This window comes from Gymnodraco acuticeps, unplaced genomic scaffold (assembly GCF_902827175.1).
Source record: "Gymnodraco acuticeps unplaced genomic scaffold, fGymAcu1.1, whole genome shotgun sequence".
In the NCBI taxonomy this organism is placed as follows: domain Eukaryota; kingdom Metazoa; phylum Chordata; class Actinopteri; order Perciformes; family Bathydraconidae; genus Gymnodraco; species Gymnodraco acuticeps.
Window position 1 is genome coordinate 2,721,304 of NW_022992126.1, and position 20,256 is coordinate 2,741,559.

Here is a 20,256-nt window from a genome sequence, read left to right on the forward strand (position 1 = left end):
GTTTGTTACAGCCAAGATGCCTGTTGAATACTGAGATGGATGTCTGGGTCCAGACTGCAGCCAGAGACAAAGACGGCCACCAAAGTCAGTCAGACGAAAGGGACAGTGTGTGGTGTGTGTGTGTGTGGGTGTGTGTGTGTGTGTGTGTGTGTGTGTGTGTGTGTGTGTGTGTGTGTGTGTGTGTGTGTGTGTGTGTGTGTTGTGTGTGTGGTGTGTGTGTGTGTGGTGTATGTGTGTGATTAAGAGAGCAAAAAGAGAGAGGTAACAGCAAAAGATTATAAGAAATTAAAAGGGAAAAGGGTCACTAAAAAGAACCGGGAAAAAAGAGAAAATGGGGTGGACTGAAAGAGAAAAGAGGGAAAGCGAGGGAGCACACAAAGACTTTGGGGTTTGGGCCTGTGCCGTGTTGGGGTGTGGTTTGGAAAGAGGAGAGTCCATGGGAAAGGGATAGACTACACCTCAATATGCTTCACTTTTGTCCACTTTTATTTAGTCTTTTTCTCCTTTTTCTCATTCTTATTCAGTTTCTAGTCGCTTGTGCCAGTGTATCTTTGACCACAAGACATTTGTGGTTGTGTGCACATACGAGTGTGTACTCGTATGTGTGTATATACCGTACATTATATGCATGTGTGTCTGTGGTGTGTGTGGCTAAGTATCCTATAGGCTGAGGTCTCGTAAAGTTGCACAGCTTCATATCCCCCTGAAAAACTTGGCATTCGAGTGCGGGGGTGACTTCAACCCCCCGAAACCGCACCCTTGCACACACACACACACACACACACACACACACACACACACACACACACACACACACACACACACACGTTGTGTAAGACTTGTACACACAGCCATACGCAAATGCAGAATTGTATTCACACATAGGCGCACACACACATTTCCAAACACTACACTCACACACATGCACAAGGCAGGGGCTTATGTATAATTGCCGGCACTCTGCCTGCATATATGAGTTTGATTAGGCTGAGGAGCAGGGAGCGGGCAAGGATAAAGCCAAGCCTGATTAGAAACAGAATGTATCGCTTCCATACAATAGGGCTCACAATGAAACTGGTTTAGACCACTTCGTCCTAGTTCAGGTATCTTTTGTTTCCATATACATATACAGTGCACTAGAATATGACTTGGACAGGGTTAGAAAAAGAAGAAAAACAGAAATGCGAGGGGTATCACTGCTGAATAAATTACAAAGCTTTCTGTAATGACTTTGGACATATAGTTTCTTGAGACCATTCAAGTACGTCCCTGGAAATGTTAAGTATATTTAAATGTTCCTTCACATGATTTTCAGACTAGGAGTTTCTCACCATAAACTGCAGCTATGACGGACCGTACAAAAGGAAGCTGACAGAGTTGGGCATCAAATCCAGCTGTCACACCTTGTAAAAATTAATGAAACACAAATATGTTTGGCAAAGCTTTGAGCTCCCTCAGCCACATTGTCCATCGCACACTTTTAAATTACAGTAACAAAGACTCAAGTTAAGAATATGGGGCCTCTTCTACTTGAGACACTTGAATTAGTTTACAATGTGGGGAAAGCTTTGTGTCACCATCTCCAGCTGACGGGCTGAGAGAATACCACAGTAACATCTGAGTTGTAAACTTTAAACCATTGCTTCTGTTTTTGTCACTATGTGCGACAGCGAAGGATCCGAGTGTTGAAAATATATTACATTTAGGAAATCTGCCTCCTCAATCATCTGTATTTGCTCTTTACTCAGTGCTTTTAAAGTCAGATTTATACTGCAAAGCCACATATATATTTCAGCATAATAATGTAGCAAGGTATATGGAATGTTATTGTAAAAACACAAGAAAATAAATAGTATTTTTATCAATAAGATAAGTACGTTTGTAAATAACAAAGATGTTAATTGTTTGGCAAAAAACTAGGTCTTGGTTTATTTGTTCTAAACTTAGATTTGTTCTATCTATCTATCTTTATGTTCTGGCATTGAAAGAAAGATAGAATCTGAATATTTTTATTTTATTATTATCAACACCAGCTTAAGTAAAAACGCGGCAACAGTATCACTGAATGTGTGTTGCACGGGAGGAAAAGTACATAAATCCCTCAACAACAACAAAAAACCTATGAAAAATATAAACATTGTTAGGGATACCGCAACAGAACTGTAGCTCCAGGTGGAAATACTACAGAGATATTAGATATTCTATAGGTCTTTTTTATTTGTATTCAATGAAACACGATGAGGTGACTGAATCCACATGCGCACTAAAACCCTACAGCACTGCAGGGTTAGCGTGTCTAATGCGATTCCTCTGGAGTTTTAGCGACGCGCTGATTCTGGTTTTAAAAAAACGTTCAAAGTCGATGAACATTTTAAATACTGTAAGGCTTGTGCGGATTCCTAAAGAGAAGCGTAGAGGGAGAGAGAGAGGGAGAGCGAGAGAGAAAGAAGGAGGGAGGGAGGGAGAGAGAGAGAGAGAGAGCTGCAGAAACTTTCCCCCTAAAGTTAGTGCGGAGCTTTCACTGTGAGTGAGGCGGGGTTACAGCCTGGACTGAGCCACAGCGGCTTTGCAATGCGGCACCACAGCGAACCTCCATCCAACTTAATTATCAACTACTCCAACTTTCATCTCTAGACACAACCATGTACTCCCCTTACTGCTTGACACAGGTATGACAATGATCGCCATTTTTCCATGCTCTTCTTCGTTGCTTTTTTCCGGTACGGTGCGCCTCCGGTTTGTTTCTACTGTATGTGGTTACAGTGGTGTGTGTGTGTGTGTCCACCGTGCTGCCGCTGCTTGTCATTTGTTGCGTTTTACGGACCTTTTTCCAGCCCTGCTCGCTTTTCCCCGATACCGTCTAACCTCCCCCTTTCTCTCCCCCTCTCTCGCGCTCCCTCTCTCCCCCTTTCTTTTAAATGGCACTCCTCCAACGGGCTTTCTTGAGCGTCTCATTGCGCATGGTTTGGAGAGAAAATGGCGCTTCTCCCAAATCTATTTTATATAAAACGGAGGTTGGAGAAAGGGGAAGAAGGACTCGGTGATTTCACTATTGACGACTAATTACTGACACCATGAGGCAACGATCGGCTTTATCGACAACTGTAATAACGCACGAGTTTTGTTTTAACTTGACCCGTGGAGTTGTGGGACTCTTTATTTTTTTAAACGAGTGTTTGTGACTTGCGGCTGTTACGGAGGTCTGCCGGTTGTCATCCGCGTTCGGCGTTGGGGGCCTTTAGGGTCACCGTGTTCTCATTCATAACTGTCCCTCATTTACCTTATTCCACTTCGGCAGTTTCTTTTTAAAATAGGCTACAACTAGTTTTTGTATGTTGAAAACGACGAGGGTGGGCGTGTGTTGTGTGGAAAGTCGGAGCTGGAGGGTTGTAGTTTGATTAATCACAAATACAGTTGACCTTTTAATAAACTAATTATGTTATTATATTATGTTATTTATCTTAATTGCACAGGCAAAACGTAAAAGGAGAGCACTGAATGGAGCTTTTTTTTTTTTACTGTTTTTCCAAGAGGAAATTTCGTGCGTTTTAAAAGGCCGGTTTGGGGTTATCATTTAGTCCCATAGGCAGGGGAGTAAGTCTTTTTTTAAATCGTCTTTAAACAATATGAAACAAATATTTTAAATACGATGTCCTGTTTGAATACGCATCTCGTGTTTTTGAAATTAAATGCACAATGATTGAGTGTGTTTTTACCTTTCCGGCCTCATCTCCTGTAGCCTGCACCCCTGTCTCTAAGCAAGCAGAAATAGGTCTGGACGTAACTATGTATCGGCTGAAAGCCTGGAATCACACTTTAAAGTGTTTCTATTACAACATATAATAATAATAATAATAATAATAATAATAATGCACAGTTAAATGACAGGGCAATGCCCATATATCCTTTAAGCAGTTAGTATGTTTTAACAAGGGAGGAACTAATTAGGCTTGCTTCTTAATTTTACTTAATTCATAATGATATTTTATTTCTTAATGTTGTTAATGTGCTGAAAACACCTTGTTCCAGTGTAGATACATTTCACCTAAACTGAACTAACAGCTCGCATGAGCAAAGGTCAAGTCATAAATGACCTTTTTGTTTTTTCTTGCAACGTCAAGATTCATTTGCAGTTCATGAGTATATATTTAAAGTAATAGTTTTAAACTAAGCTGTAGTTCACAGATGAAGAGAGATGTAGCAGAGTTAACAGAAGAGTCTCAGCGCCGAGCTTCCGTTTCAGGCCGCCGCAGCTCCGTTTCCTCTCTGCCTCTCGGCTTATCACATTAAATGCAGGTTAATTTCAGTATTTTACCATTGAATCCCTTTAAAAAATAAAATAAAAATCAAGTTAAATATACGTTTTTAAAGCAGAAGGCAGTGTGGATTTTTTCTGAGGTCAACACATTCCGCAAGTCAGGAGTTGCAGTGCAATAAACTAATTAGGCTATAGGGCTTATGCATTATAATTTTGACTTATTATTTTACATTGGGAAAGGATTTAATCCTCCTCAGTGTTATTTCAGGCCTTCTGACCAGATCTAAATATGTATTTCTCAGTTTGATAAACAGCAGTGATACAACATTGTATTTCATCGCATAAACTGCAGCAAAGTCAGAAACCGTGGCTACATCATAATCAGAGCACTTGGAAAGCTTCTGTCTTTTTCCATTTGTGTTCTCTTTTATGTAGCCTACTTGACATTTTCTGCCGTCTGTTAGTTTTAGACTACGAGGGATACATGTTCTAATCAATAGTCTATTTGATTTGCTCCGTAAAATAAGTCCAACAGCCCTATACTGCATATTTAGCACAGATAATTTTCCAAGCCTGGTGGTATGAGGCAGAGGTCCGCATCGAGTTTCCTCCTTCTTTCCATTAATTAAAATTAATTGGCAGCAGATCCTCTCGCACGAGCGCCGCATGGACGCGTGCTGCCCATATGCGCGATACATATTGATCTGCTTAGGCTGCTGTTACTGCGTCTCCCGGCCCGGCGGATGGATATCAAGAGCTACTGATTTGTCCGCATTCTCTCATATCTGCTTCACATCGTGTTTGTAGTTAGATATGAACGCAGCTGGAAGATAATAGCAGTCCAAATTAACTTTAAACAACACTTGGTATCTGCTCGTGGGTTTCTAAGTAACACCACTCTGTTCCACACCCGTAATTGAAACTTGACTCGAACATCCGCCTTTAATTTGCTTTAATCGTCTGTTTAAAAGATCTGCGGTTGGTTGCGGCGAAAGGCGGAATTGTTTGTTTTTCCTTAAGGTGTGTGGGTGTGTGGGTGTGTGTCCTCACCATAGGTGCACATGCATGAATTATACCAACGTGCATGGACTATGTACCCATTGTCCATTAAGACGGTGTTCTTTGATCCCAGCCGTGTAAATAATTCACAAATCACAGAAAACATGCAAAACTGGTGTAAAAAATATACAATGTAGCCTATTATTAATGGTAATAAAAGCTTTCCTGGAATGGCCTGGTGACGGACCCGAGCAGCCAAAAAAGTAGTCCACATGCACTTTCCAAACAGCAGCGAGATGCTTTTTTTTTTTTTTTCCCGGGGCATTGTTTAACATCCTTGTGACGGAAGTGTATTTGCATAAAGTTGTAATGCGGTTTGAAGGTCGTGGAGGCGTCGTTAATTAAAACTTTTATGTGCTGCGTTTTGAAATCAATTATTGCAGACTTCAGTTAAGTCCCGCTTATCCAAATGAGATGTGGGCTGCTAATATACCGCACGTCTCACAAACACTGCCAACTTTTCTAAAGCTTTGCTGCGAACTCAAGAGATGTTTAACACTGTGTGATTGTTTCGCTATTTCCGGCACAGATCACACGCAAAAAAGAAGTTGTATTTGCTTGCTCGACTCTTGCTCGTGCTTCATGATCTAATGATTTGCAGTTCTGAAGTGTTGTTTTTTTAAGATTTTGAGATCAAATGAGTTCTTGAAACTCACTCAGCCGTACAGATTGGCAAAGCACTTGAAAGCTTTCAGTGAAAGCCATACATACTGTAGCTATGCCATATAGCCATAGCAACAGAACAAATGTGGATATTTTGTAGTCTATCTTTGGTGATGGAGATAAAGGCACTTATCATCTTAACAAAAGTGCTTGTGAAATAGTGCATATAAAGTCTGTGTATGGCAATATGTGTGCAGCCCACGCAAGCATATGAACAATATATCTTATATTATATATTTGTTTATTTCATCTTCCTGTTTTAGCCACCAGCTTGTGTGTGCTTGAGTACATTAGGTGTGTGTCTCCTGCTACGTTTTGGGCCGATGGCTCTCTTGCGTCAGCCCTCGTTTCTGGTTTCACTGGGATCGGACGCTGACGGTTGTGGTGCTATAGTGTAAGCCGAGGTGGGCCTGCACGATCTGGTAACATACCAAGCCTAGCCGGCATCACTTTGCACCACAAAGACACACACATAGACACTAATCCTGCTCACACAGAGCTAGTTGGTAGGCACAGCACAGGCAGCGGAGAATAGGTTTGCTGTAGTGGATGGTAGGCAGGGGGAAAGTGGCCCGCCAACTGTGCCAGGACGACAGGCAGGCAGGCCGGCCGGCAGTGGGTTGCAGGCTGAACCCAGGGGTACATTGTGTTCTTTTTACTTATTCATCCTTTCTGCTGGAGGCAGACCAGGTCCACCTTACACGGCTTGGCCCAGAATGAGAGCTGGTATAGGCAGCGACGGAGGGATGGGACGGAGGAAGGAGTAGGAGAAATGGCACATGTCCATGTCAGTTAAACAGTGATCGAATATATTTCTATTAAATGTAGAGAAACTGCATTTGTGTGAGGGATGTGATGACTCATGAGGTTTTAAAAAAATCTTGAAACAAGTTGTTTGAATATTTCACACATTGTGCATCCTATTCGCCAAAAGTGTGGACAAATTGAAATATTAGTTTTTTCTTTCAAAGTTTTTGCCACGGAGGAGCCGTTATAAAACCTCAAAAACCCTAAGATAGCTTGTGGACAGCCCCCCTCTGCTTGTCTTTCTGTTTGTGTGTGAATCAGTCTTAGAGGTGAGGTAAATCCAGCAATGTGCTCATCCCTTATCTGTGCAGTCTTCCTGACCGCCCAGAGAAAATGGATTTATCCCGCTTAACCGAAGCAATTGGCACAACAGGGTAATAGGTGGTTGTCCCCTGGATGCATGTGCATATGTGTGTGTCCGATATGTGTGTGTCCGTGTGAATAAGTGAAACCCCCCCGCCTCCTAGTGTGGATTAGGTTTATGCTGATCTGTGGCCAGTGGAAGCAGGCAGTGCCTATAGCGGTCTTATGTTGGTCTGCGATATGTGTTTACCAAGCCATGCGACCCACACGCGTACATGCGCACACACACACACACACATCTGAAATCAGGCTGAGCACTCACGTATGTTATAGACAGATAGACGGACATGTGGTGGAGGAGCAGCAGTGTCAGAACATCTCACTTTGGCCTTTGCCAACTTTTGGCATGGGATAAGAAAGTACTCCAAAATGAAATATCTGCAATTATCCTGCAGACCTTTTGTTGTTGCTCACAAATACATGTCATGTTTTTGGCGGGGGGGTAAGTATTGACTAGGTTATATGAATTTGGGACTGATAATTATATATCATCTGTGCAAGACTGCTATTATTTCTTCACAGGTGCAAAAACTAGCAGTTTACACTCATTTACGGTGAGAATACTTTAGTTTGCAAGCAAGTGATGAGATGATCAGACAGGAGGAACCCACAAGGAGTCAAGTGATGAGAAGATACAAGAGCCAAGGCACTGTGTACTTCTTGCAGCTGCTTGGGACAGACTCCCCTTCACCTTCATCCCACTCCTCTTCCTCCTCCCCCTCCACCTCCTCAATTAGCTCTTTTCAAAAGAGAAGTAACGGTTAGTGAGATATCTGCATTGTTCGAGGATGAGCCTCAGTTGTTGTTGTTGTTGTTTGTCTCTCCCTCTCTCTCTGTCTTTCTCCATCCCCCTCATCTGTCGCCCGTTGGTGTGTTTTTCGCTCTTTTTGATTTTCTCAGAGCCTTTTTTGTGAGGGTAACCCGTCTGAATGGGACAATGCAGCGTAGCGTGAAATTAAAGCTCTTAGTTAGTTTGGAGTTGCTCAAAAGAGGATTTTACACATGCATGCATTCATACACCCTCCCGTACGCTATAGATATAGCTAATTAGAGGAAGTACACCCTATGTCGAGCATCAAGGGCCCAATTAAAAGAGTAGGTGAAACCTCGGCGCACAAGATCTAGGCCAAATCAGCTCTGTGAATGCATCTCTATGCCGTGCGTGTGAACAGCATGTCTGCCTCCTTAATCCAGGCGGGAGAATATGGACACGACTGATATGAGGAACGCAAGTTTCATTAACATATGCATGTCACGTACTCTGTAAGTAAATCAAGAAAACAGTCGAATTGATCATTCTGACAGGCTAGCGTCTGATTCAAAACAGATTGAGCTGCTCTTGCTGACTTTCCAAGTCTCAATTTGGAAGTAGCCTCCACTGAAATGTCTGTCATGCACGCACATTAGAGTTTTTTGTTGTTCATGTCAAAGGCTTTCTTCGTGCAATTTCACAGTACAACATTGGAGTCTGCTAACTGTATTTACTTTGTCGAAAATTGTTCCATGCTGCTTAAGAATGTAAAGCATTAAAACATTTAATGTTAGCCTTCTTAGAATAAAATAGAAGTGCGGCACACCACAGCTATAATAACATTTGTCTCCAGTTAGGAGGCATGTTAGTGTGTAATTCCAGCGGGAAGAAATCATTTGTCACATAGGTCAAGTTGTCACAGGAGTCACAGAAGTCTGTTTGCTGTGTGTGTGTGTGTGTGTGTGTGTGTGTGTGTGTGTGTGTGTGTGTGTGTGTGTGTGTGTGTGTGTGTGTGTGTGTGTGTGTGTGTGTGTGGTGTGTGTGTGTGTGTGTGTGTGTATGTGTGTGTGTCTGTGTGTCTGTGTGTGTGTGCGAGACAGTTACTTAAGTAGGAATAACATACAAGTGATATCTGAAATATCCACATAACATAACAAATTAATCTGATAACTGACGCAATGGCACCAACCATTTTACTTCCATGATTATCAGGTAGAACACACACACTTACATTCCATTGTTGAGTCTTATTTCCTCAGTGTAACTGCTGGCTGTAGAGGCCTGCAGTCGCAGCACGGCAGCCAGTGAATCCAGTTAGTGAGTCAGACTTTGTGGAACACAGAGTGCTGCTCTCTGATCCTTTCTCTCTCACCCTTACTCTGTCTCTCTGAGAGCCCTGGCAGCTCGCCAGTGGTGGAAAAATCTATAAGCCATTGCGTAATATACCATATCTTTACCTCGGTTGAACCCATATGCAAGATCCACAGCTGTGTGAGTGACATGAGTGTGTTCATGCCTCTCTATGTGTGAGACAGGACAGACAGACAGACAGACAGATAGACAGACAGACAGACAGACAGATAGACAGACAGACAGACAGACAGACAGACAGACAGACAGACAGACAGACAGACAGACAGACAGACAGACAGACGACAGACAGACAGACAGACAGACAGACAGACAGACAGACAGACAGACAGACAGACAGACAGGGTAGAGAGACACACACAGACGGCTTCTTTGTGGCTAGTTCTCAGTGAGTACCCACATATAAACAGTATCACACCACTTTGATCAAATGCTGCTGGTAAAATATTTTCCAGGATAGACAGAGAACGGCGGTCTGATCACTCTGTGGAGTGCGAGGCCAAAAGGAAAGTGAGCTGAGGCCTTGCAAAATATATCTGTTATTGAGTCGGGTGATGTTAAATATGGAAATCAAATTAATTTCATGTTTTGCTTTAATGACATATAAACTCCATGGTAACACCACCAGAAGCCAGTGGCAAAAAGTGCTATTCACTACTAAAGTATGCATATCTTTACAATGGAAATGTAGCAGGCCGCAGGCTGGGTACCTTCCAGGACTTTAATGTTCGACACTCTTCTTGTTCGCATTTCCACAAGATTTGGATTCGTCCTTGCGATGTGTTTGATGCTGCGTTTGTGCTTGTGCAGGCCTATCTTGTGTCCGCCTGCACCTGAAGCTTCTCCGGGAGCTGTGTGTGTGTCTGAGCTCCTGAGGGAGGATAGTGTTTTTATTGGCTGCCTTGAAAGTACGTCTTAGTCACTTTCAAACTTTCCTAAGTTATTATTTTGATGCTGTAAGGTCATGAGTTTCATCTCTGTTATTGCTCTTCTTGACACACACATACTTTAGAGTCAATGAGCAGCACTGTGCCCCACAGACAAAGTAGATAAAGATAATAACAAGCTGCTCACAGTGAGTGGATTCCTGTGTGATAATTTAAATGACATGAAATGCCAAACACTGCCTAATCAGTTCTCATCTTCACTAATACGATCCACTCAGCCAGTGATATTGGCCATCCACATATCACATGCTTGGACAGATTTGTTTTTGATGGTGGTGATTATTATTAAATGGTCTGTAATGACTGCTGATAATCCCCATATGCAGTCAGGCATCCTGGTCTTGCTGGGAGGCAGTTGTTTGTTAATGTACCAGTGAAACCTTAAACACATACAGATGTGTGTGGGAGAAACCACAAACTCAACTCAGATCCCTGCCATTGTTTTAGTGCGTGTTTGTACTTACATTTTACCTTCTTATGGACATTTCTCACCCAACATGCAACTTTTCGGCACAGAACCCCCGTATTCAACTTACTTTCCTCCCCCTAGGCTACATGGTTGAACGGGTCAAACTGTGTTAGTGTGGTGATGGTGGTTTGGGCCGCGGGGGAGTGTGACATCTCTATGAGGGAGGTAGCTTCAATAAAAAGTTGGGTGGTAGAGGGTTACTGCATCATTTTTCACTGCATGCATTGCTTATGAATGTATATGTGTGTGTGTGTGTGTGTGTGTGTGTGTGTGTGTTGTGTGCGAGGCTGACTGCTGATATGTTTATGTTTATTGACTCAAAGAGACGGGCCGTGGCTGGGTACACAGCGGTGTACGGGTGGCAGGGGTCCAGGCTTGGGGGAAACGTGTGTGTTTAAAGTACACACAGGCCTAATTATGCTGATTTAAGCATTCTTGCGGTCCTCCCTCTGGCTTGTGGTGAGTTAACTGGCACAGGGGCGTCCAGCAGAGAGGGAGAGGGAGGGAGAGCGGGCGTGAAGATAAAGCATACAGAAAGCTCAATAAAGAGATTGATTTAAAAAAAAGAAAAGAAAGAGAAACGATGGTAGTGGGCTGCAACAAAGTCAGGGCTATTACGCAGAGAAATGTGTTGTCCCAGACGCCGGTGAAACAGAGGAAAAACACACACCGCCGTCAAACTTCCTGGCAGGTTTCTTCCCCCCTTACTTTTGAGTGATGAGCGTGCCCGCTCTTCGTATTTATTTTTATATTCAGATGTTATGAATTGCTCCGGGAAAAGCCGTCCCTTTTCCCAGCAAGAGGAATTAATACTGTTTAAATGTTCTCTCTGGAGTCTAAAAGGAGGGCATTTTGCAAAGGAGTTTGGAGGTTTATAAGTGAAAACCTAACCACTGCTAAATAAACAAACTGGGGATGATGAAAAACTGACCCTTGTTTGTTGACTCTGCTCTCTGGCCTGTGGGTGTGCACCTGCCTGCTGTCGCTTCATGCTAACCAGGCAGTTAATGGTGTCTGTGTGCAGAAGGTGGGTGAGATAAGGGAAAACCCACATGAAAGAACTACATCAATTCAACTAAAATATAAATGCAGTTTTACAGATAAGTTGAATGCTACAGGTCTGAATAATATATAATCAAATATAAGCTGTCGGGTTGTTTTTTGCCTCATTCAGCAACTTTTAGGCATATTGTTAACAAAACCGCAGTCCTTGTGTGTCGAGAGACTCCTGCACCTCATTATCCCAAACACAACATTAACACTGAAGAGTACATAAAAGGCCTGCAGGTCTGCAGCAGCGCAGAGCAGAGATTGATGAGGTTGGCCAGTGTGTTTTCTTTCACGCAGGTGATAAAATCCTGCTGGAGAGGCAGGCAGGGCTGCTTAGTGTCTCCGGGTTCATTCGCTGAACTGTTTGAGAGAGGATCCGCCGACACCACATCTCACATGTGCTCCCATCTGAAAATATGCTCTCACTTTCCAGGCACTTCATTCCTATCTTTTTTCTCTCTTTCTGTCTCTTTCTGAAAACCTCCCTTTCACTTTGTCTGCTTTTCTCGATCTCAACTCTCACTACCCTCTCTAAATAACGTGGTTTACTTCAACGGTCTCTTTCTCTTTTACCTCTTTCCAGCCCCCCTCCACTACTCCTCTCTTTCGTTCACTCAGGAAGAGCCACAGTCTTATCTGGGATATGTTGGATTTGGTGAGCTTAAAAGCCACTTTACTAACTCCCTGTGTGCCTCTCCTAAGAACAGCGCACAGTTTCACCATTCGCTAGGCTTTGTCCGTTGGAATGCTGATCATTGGGCAACATTTTTACTCCCTATGGCCTCTTAATGCTAATCCTTTACCTGACTCTCCATCTTCTTTTCTGACAAACATGCTTGATATACACATATTGGGTTTCTTTGGTGATGTGAAGGAATGCTAATGTATCATAACCATATTACAGTACTTAGAGGAGGAAAATGGTGCCAAGTGCTATCTGGAGAATCAAATCTCTGCGTAAGAGCCTTCTTTCCCCTTCAGATTGAAAAACTGTGTTTCTGTTTAGATTTTCCTCTCTGGAAAAATATAAAGCTGAAAGCCCCTCTCAAATTTGCTGAGACAATAGCGTTGTTGTATTCAATCATGCAATTTCTCCAGGAATTGGAAAGCTAGCCTAAATAAAGACTCGGCCAAATCCTATTTTGCATCTTTTTCTTTTTGGGCAGCCAAAGAGCTTTATTATTGCACACATCATTTCCCTATATGTGTTTTTTTTAAATCACGATCCACACGATGTCTCTATTCATGTGAATAAATGATTGATTTGCATATAGGATCACAACTAAGAAAATATGTTTTTGTATTTAATTACTGGACTAATATTTGGAAAACTAAGTAGTTATTTCTAATCTCACAAAAAATGCAAGTTAATGATGAGTGTAATTCCAGTATGGCCAGGAAATGACCAGGCTGGGGCAGGCCCTCTCTGGCGTGAGGCAGGCAAACTGGAGAGAGGGATTTGCTCGTTTTATTATTAGGCCTGAGTGTGTTGTTGATGGAGCGGCTCCATCCATGTTGACTCACAGAGAGACAGCGGTGATGGCTTCACTGAGCAGGGGTGTCAGGCTTGGCCGATGACTCAAACTCCCTGAACAGCACTGCAAAGGCAAAACCCTTTTCTGTGAGTGTGCATGTGCATTGGAATAGATGTGGGGAATCTTTTGTGTGCGGTGCAGGCCATACTGCGTTTGCATGTGCGTGTGTGTCTACACTGTGTGTCAGTTTCAGTCCTGACAGCCAAGAAGCCTCAGCAGCATCTGACGTGGCAGCTCGTGCTGCTTTCAGTCCAGCTCCCTCCTTCTGGCTCACTTCTCTGTGATACTATCTTTTCATACAATCACATGTTTATAAATGGAGACCGACTGGTATTTCATACCGGACCAGTTTTCCTGAGAGTTGATAAACAGTGTATCGTTCGCTGCAAAATAACATGGCACATTTAGAACATTTATTGCAGTTAAGAAACCTAACGTTTTTCATCTTTTATGAGACAACTTTTAAGACTTGGCAGGATACTAAGAAAAAAAGAAAAAGTCATACAAATATTTCACTCACTATGAGGGAGACGATAGAGACCATAGTGTCGAATAAAAAGCTTAAACTGTTCTAGTGTTGGTTTGCATTGTATTGTAGCTGTTGTACTGAAGACATTAAAGTTAAGATAAAACTGCTCTCTTATACATTTTCGCATTTTTTGATAATGTTGAAAGTTAAAAACATTTACAACTATTATATCCAACACTGACACAGCTTTAAGCTTGGATCAGTGATGCAACATTTTACTTTTTGTTCCCTCTTACTTTTTCTCTCCCATGCCTGTTTATGAGGTGCCTTATCATGGAGGTGGGTTTTCTCCATGTTATGTCCCCTGTGAGGACATGTACTTATGGCTGTCTGCCTGTGGTGCTGTGGTGCTCCTGAGGTCAGTGCTAGGTGGTAGTTTAGGGCTGGGGAAGTCAGCGAGCGCGGTCACACAGGAGATAACTGCGCGCACATTCTCCCCGAGGCGCCCGTCTGCATCGTGTGTCTGCCTGTCCTCCCCTTGCTTTGTTGAAGGACACATCTTTAAAAAAGGAAAGCACTGGTTTAAGAGGATAAAAGTTTCAGAATGATTTTGTGAATGTGAATGTGCGCTAGTGTTTACGTGTGTGTGTGGTTGTGAGGGCTCTTTGTTTCTCGCCTTGCATGTGTTTGTGTGCGCCCTCTGTGTCTTCCGGCCTGGCATGGTGCTTGCCCTACAGGGAATGCCACTCAAAATGGGCAGAGCGACCTTTAACCCTCACACTGCCAGCTCAGAGTCAAGGATAACTCGCTGCCACGTCAAGAGCTTGTCTCGCTGTAACCCAAACTCTGTCAAGCATAGCAGAGAATAAGACCCGGTTCTCAGGAAGCCATTTGGAACAGACACCTTTTAACCCTAATGGGATTAGAGTCGCATAGGAAGCCACTTGGAGCAGCCACCCACTCTTAACCCCTAACACTAGCAACTCGGCGCAGACAAGGCAGAGTGCACAGGCAAAGGCCCAGCTCATATCATGCCACAGGGAGCGGGCACCGTTTAACCCTCGCAGCGCCAACTCCGCAAAGGCCAAACTCCAGCTCACATGATAAGCAGAATTAAATCCGCAAGCTTCACTGTTCCTGATAGGGAGCTCACTGGTGCGGAAATAGGATCCTAATGCAAAAGGGTTGGTTTCCCATCTACAGAGGCGGTTGCAACAAACGTTTGCAGTGTTCATTGTCAAAGTGAAATTGTGGTCAGCAAGCAAGTTCTGTTATTTTATTTATCGAGCACTTTCTTTTATTTTTTTGGGGGGTTTAGGAAATCAGATTACTTAACTTTTTCTGGAGCTATTTACAGATGATATAACTTGTGGAGACTTGACCTGATTCAAAACAGCATTATAAAAAACAATCAATAGCAGTTAAGGAAATAAGAAAATGTCCAGTTTTGACAACCAACGTTTCTGATCGGTTTTAAAAAGGTTTTATAAAGGTTTTATAAAGCAAATCGTCATATAATCTCATCACATGATTATTTATTCTTTAAACAGCAAGATTTGTTTCACCCACCGCTCATGAATTAGCTCTGTGGTGCGATGTTATTTGGAACAATACATATCCTGTATTATGTTTTCAAAATATAAAAGTAGTTGGCTGCTGTTCAAACACATTTAACACATTTTAAACCACTGCACATTGCTTTTATTTATAATACTGAACAAATGTAGCGTTCCTGTGCTCCACTAATGCCCTGCTCAACACTGAAGGAAGCAGTGAATCATGCAAATATAGAGATATAATACATTCCGAAGGTATGAAATAACGTTCCAACTGTCCTTGGAAATTATATATTTAACACTAAACACTGACAGAGGATAAAACGTTAAACTGCAGGGATACATAAAAAGTATAATTTATCAACAAGATACTTTCAAGAAGTAGGGCTGAGTGTGTGTGTGTGTGTGTGTGTGTGTGTGTGTGTGTGTGTGTGTGTGTGTGTGTGTGTGTGTGTGTGTGTGTGTGTGTGTGTGTGTGTGTGTGTGTGTGTGTGTGTGTGTGTGTGTGTGGTGTGTGTGTGTGTGTGTGTGTGTGTGTGTGTGAGTGAGAGAGAGAGAGAGAGTGAAAGAGATGGAAGAAGAGAAAGAGAGGGTGAAGGGAAATTCTGCACTTGCCTGTCTGGCAAAGGCCGAGGAGTGAGTGCACAAGTTTGAGTCCGGGTGAGTCAAGCTGTGTGAGAGAGAGGCAAAGGGAGGGGAGAGGGAGTTCCACCCTGAAAGAGGGAGAGATGCTAGGAGACGGATAGCCTTTGAGATAGAGAGTGCACAGGCAATTGATAGAGAGGTGGTTGAAGTGCAAAAACAATATAGAGAACAGGAAAGGGAAAAGTGTTAGAGAGGGAGAAGACTTGCAGAATAAGAGGTGAAAGAAATAAAAGAAGGTATAGAGGTGATGGTGGTAGGGGGCACAGATTGAATGTGTGAGTCGGGCAAGTGGTAAAGCATTTGCATAAAGGGTGAGGGCACTCTGCCCGGTTTTGGGGAGAGGTTGGCATCTCGCCGTGCCGACTGGCAGAACGAGGAATAAAAGAATGAGGGGGAGCGAAAGAGTGCGAGAGAAACTCTCTCAATAGTGCATCTCTTGTGTGAGGAGAAGCAGGCCTTGGCCGGTGGTGGAGCAGGGCATGGCAGGGAGGGGTTATCGGGTTTCATTATCTGCTTGATTCCTGCTGTATTTGCTAACCATGAGGTTGAAAGCCCTCTCTGCAGCTGTAGGCAGGGCAGGGGAGCCAGTGTGTGCCGCTGGCATGTGCCGACTGGAACATTGCAGGTGTGTGCAGCATGTGCTCCTGTTAGCAGTGAGACAGAAAGTGTGAGACAGACGCTCTCCTTCCCTGTATTATTCAAGCAGAAAGCTGCCACACTCTATTATCACTCACACACACACACACACACACACACACACACACACACACACACACACGCACACACACACACACACACACACACACACACACACACACACACACACACACACACACACACCAAGTATAACACTGCCCACTTGACCTTATCAGGAATGGCCGCCCTTGTCTAGGGGAAACGCTGTACTCTGTTTTACTGCTACGTCCTCTGTCGGAAAATGCCAAACCAACAATGTGTGTACAGTATGTGTGTGTGTGGCTTTGTGTGTGTGTGAGTAATTCATGGGTTTGTGTGTGTGTATTTGCCATGGTGAAGCTTCAGAATCCTCTGTAATGTAAACACACATGCACAAGTCTACATGTATTCACTTAGCATACATGTAATCCTATATGGCCTCATCTAGCCGCAGCCACATGTTGAAGTGGTTTTATTAAATCATTGTTTGCAACATGCAGGGCCGGAATCTCCTAATTTAGTTTGAAATCTATAATTTTGCCCAGTTTTATTTATACCACGATAACATCATCCCCTAAGAGAAACATTATTTCTAATTGATGGCACTGTTATCAAGATTAACTTTCTGTTTGGCATTAAAAGGAGTAAATGTAAACGATTTCACACAGCCCTCTTTTCTGTCCTCTCAGCACATTTTGGTGTGAGCAGTGTATAACTTTTTGAACTCCAGTCACCAAATCTAAGCCAGAAGCTCCGCAAATCTATTTAAACGATGATCATCATAAAATGTATTTTTAAGTCATCCGAAATTGAATTCAGTTCTCCAAATATTTTTTTAATATAAATTGGGAATATAACTCGTGGGGTTAGACTTATGCTTGTAATTAACTGTATAAGGTGAAATGTATGAAGATGGGCAAGAGTCATATGAAAACCACAAACCGCAAGAAAAATCCTGGCTGAATAAAATGTTGGATACTAAAAGGAATCATAAAGGGCCCTTGATCTTATCTTTGATGTGCTCACATTTGAGGCTGAAACAGTCTGCCCAGCTATCGCACAAATGTGAAAGCATATTTGGGTATAATATTACGCAGGCCTGCAGTCATGTCAGAAGCCCCAGCTTGCTATCACTCCTTGTGTCTCTGGAGCTGTTTAAAGCTCACTCGCGCGCTCTGTCTTTCCCTCTCCGCCTCATGCCACAAATGGCTTCCAGACTTTCACACATAGTAATGCTTCAGTGTGTAAACAGGCGTAATTACAACGATGCGCAGACACACTTTTAACATCAATCTGTGCCGATGGGAGAAAGAGAGTAGAAAGAGGCAACGTTTTCCTCTTTTTGAGAGTAGATGCATGGATAAAAAGATGTTTAAACTGGATGGAAATAAAAACACTGGCAGTGATGAGAAGTTAAGGAGAACATTTTCCAGGAGAATAATGGGTCTGTGTTTGAATGCATGTAGGTGGGCTTGAATAAGTGAATGAAAGGGAAAGAAAATAGGATACTTTTTTCTGTCTCATGAGAGTTTCCACGGAAATAGTAGTTAATGTCCACTTATCCGTAATTTTTTTGGTGGTTTGTGAGGTTACTAACCCAGGGTGTTACTCACCACTATTCAAGCCGGCACACCTTACTTTTCCTGCACTACTGTTATAATAATATGGAACATTTCTTCAACCAACATTTTTTTTTAATTCTCAGTTTCTTTTTATTACATTATGCCTGCACTGCGTGAAAATGGTCTGTCTCACCTTTATTATGAAAAGGTAAAATAGTAAGACGACGTTTTGAAAATCTTATTTTATTTAATATAAAAAGCATGAACAGCTCAAGGAACTTTAACCCAAATTATTCCAGATAATCTCAAGAGGTCAGAGCACACACACACACACACTCACACACACACACACACACACACACACACACACACACACACACACACACACACACACACACACACACACACACACACACACACACACACACACACACTCACACACACATACACACACACACACACACACACACACACACACACACAGGAAAATATCTAAGATCTCTCACAGTCTTTCCTTTACATCAGCACTGAGCACTTGTCAATATGATTTCACAGCACAAGTCAAAGTTAAATTCACTGTAAATTCACTGTAACCTTAGTGTGTGTGTATGTGTGTTTCCTAACCTTAGTTTGCAGGATCATAATTCTTCATATAGTTAACTAAAGACTTGTGTGTGAAACAAAAATAAATGCATCATGCAAATCAACCCTTCAGTCTCTGTAGCTCTTAAATTATGTTTTTAATTACGTTTTGCTTTTCTCTTCATAACTTGATTTGACAAAGAAATGTTCCTAAAATAAAATACTAAAATAACATTAGACTAATAGGTCAGTGTTTCCTATTATCCCAAAAATATGGTACAATTAATATATTATTATTAATACGAGGAAATACATTAAATATATATTTTAAATAAAATAATGATTTTGTATTTACAAGGAAAAATGATTATGATGATCATGTTCTACATTTTCATGTTAAACTGTAAACATGAAATCAGTTTCATCAAATATATTTATGAGTCAGAAATTTAAATAAACGCTCTCTGTTTCTTTAAAAACACATTTCATATTTATATATTTTCAGGATATTAGTGTTTTATAATTAACTGTTTTAATTGGCAATTTTTTGTTTGCAGGACATTTACATTTTGAAACCAATTAGTTAAAACTTTAAACCACATTTTGTATGGAATTTAGATCATTAAGCTCATGTTTGTTGTAAGAATACAACAATATAATATACTGCACTATTACACTAACAAATGCCACCCTTTCATATTTCCTATTAATATTATAAAATATGAAGGGGTTGCCTTTAATTTGAGGGAGTGGTTGAACTCAAGTAATTTAGTTTATGATGTATTACTTCTACTGAATTCATTTAGAAATTCCATGTTGTCTATTTTTGGAACAACCATTAGGCCTATATTCTAAGAAGGAATAAAATAAAAAATAAGTTACCTTTGTTGTTATTATAATGCCAAATACCTAAAATCTCTCGTGTTGTCCAGTTAGAGAAGAAATGCTTGTTGACTCCCAACCAACGCATATTTAGTAGTATTTAAACGTGATAATCTGATTCCTTTACCATTCATTTTCTCATTCAAGACACCGCAAACGCATCCCAGGTAGGCTATAGTGATTAAAGCTGACAACAACAGTGTGGGAAACAGGCCCGAGTTACGGCTGTATATAAATACATGTAGGCTAATGCAAATATAGCCCTCAGACAGGAACCAATAGTGATTTTTTTTTACATGTGCACAAAGGTGTTAATAGTCTATTTAAAAATGTAAAAACGCTAAACAGGCTACATGATCACATCTGCAGTAAATGGGGGAAAGCTGCTTAACGCTTTGGTGCAAATGTGACATATTTGTTTACTCTGGCTGAGGTTTGCCTTCACTGAGGTCATACATAACACTGTTTTTATTAATAAGCTGTACTGCGACACATCTTCCACCGCCTTTAATTTACATTTCGACTTTCAATTATTTGTTTGACCCTTGTTGTTTAACGTAGGCCTCAGCAGACTGAGAGCAGACGGCAAGTTAAGCTCAAGTTTAGTTTCCT

General features: G+C 41.9%; 1 protein-coding gene across 9 annotated transcripts in view; it reads left to right on the top strand.

Moving 5' to 3' along the window:
• The first annotated feature begins 2,481 nt into the window (after positions 1 to 2,481).
• The window catches only part of nfixb (nuclear factor I/Xb), a 92,974-nt gene continuing 75,199 nt past the window's right edge, over positions 2,482 to 20,256 (top strand). For 8 of the 9 annotated variants that reach the window (XM_034203379.1, XM_034203380.1, XM_034203378.1 and 5 more), the window contains exon 1: positions 2,496 to 2,669. In XM_034203379.1, coding sequence (XP_034059270.1) covers positions 2,643 to 2,669 — 27 coding nt within the window. In that variant the 5' untranslated portion in view covers positions 2,496 to 2,642. Of the gene's footprint in view, positions 2,670 to 20,256 lie in introns of all 9 variants that reach the window. The other variant, XM_034203375.1, reaches the window with a different exon arrangement.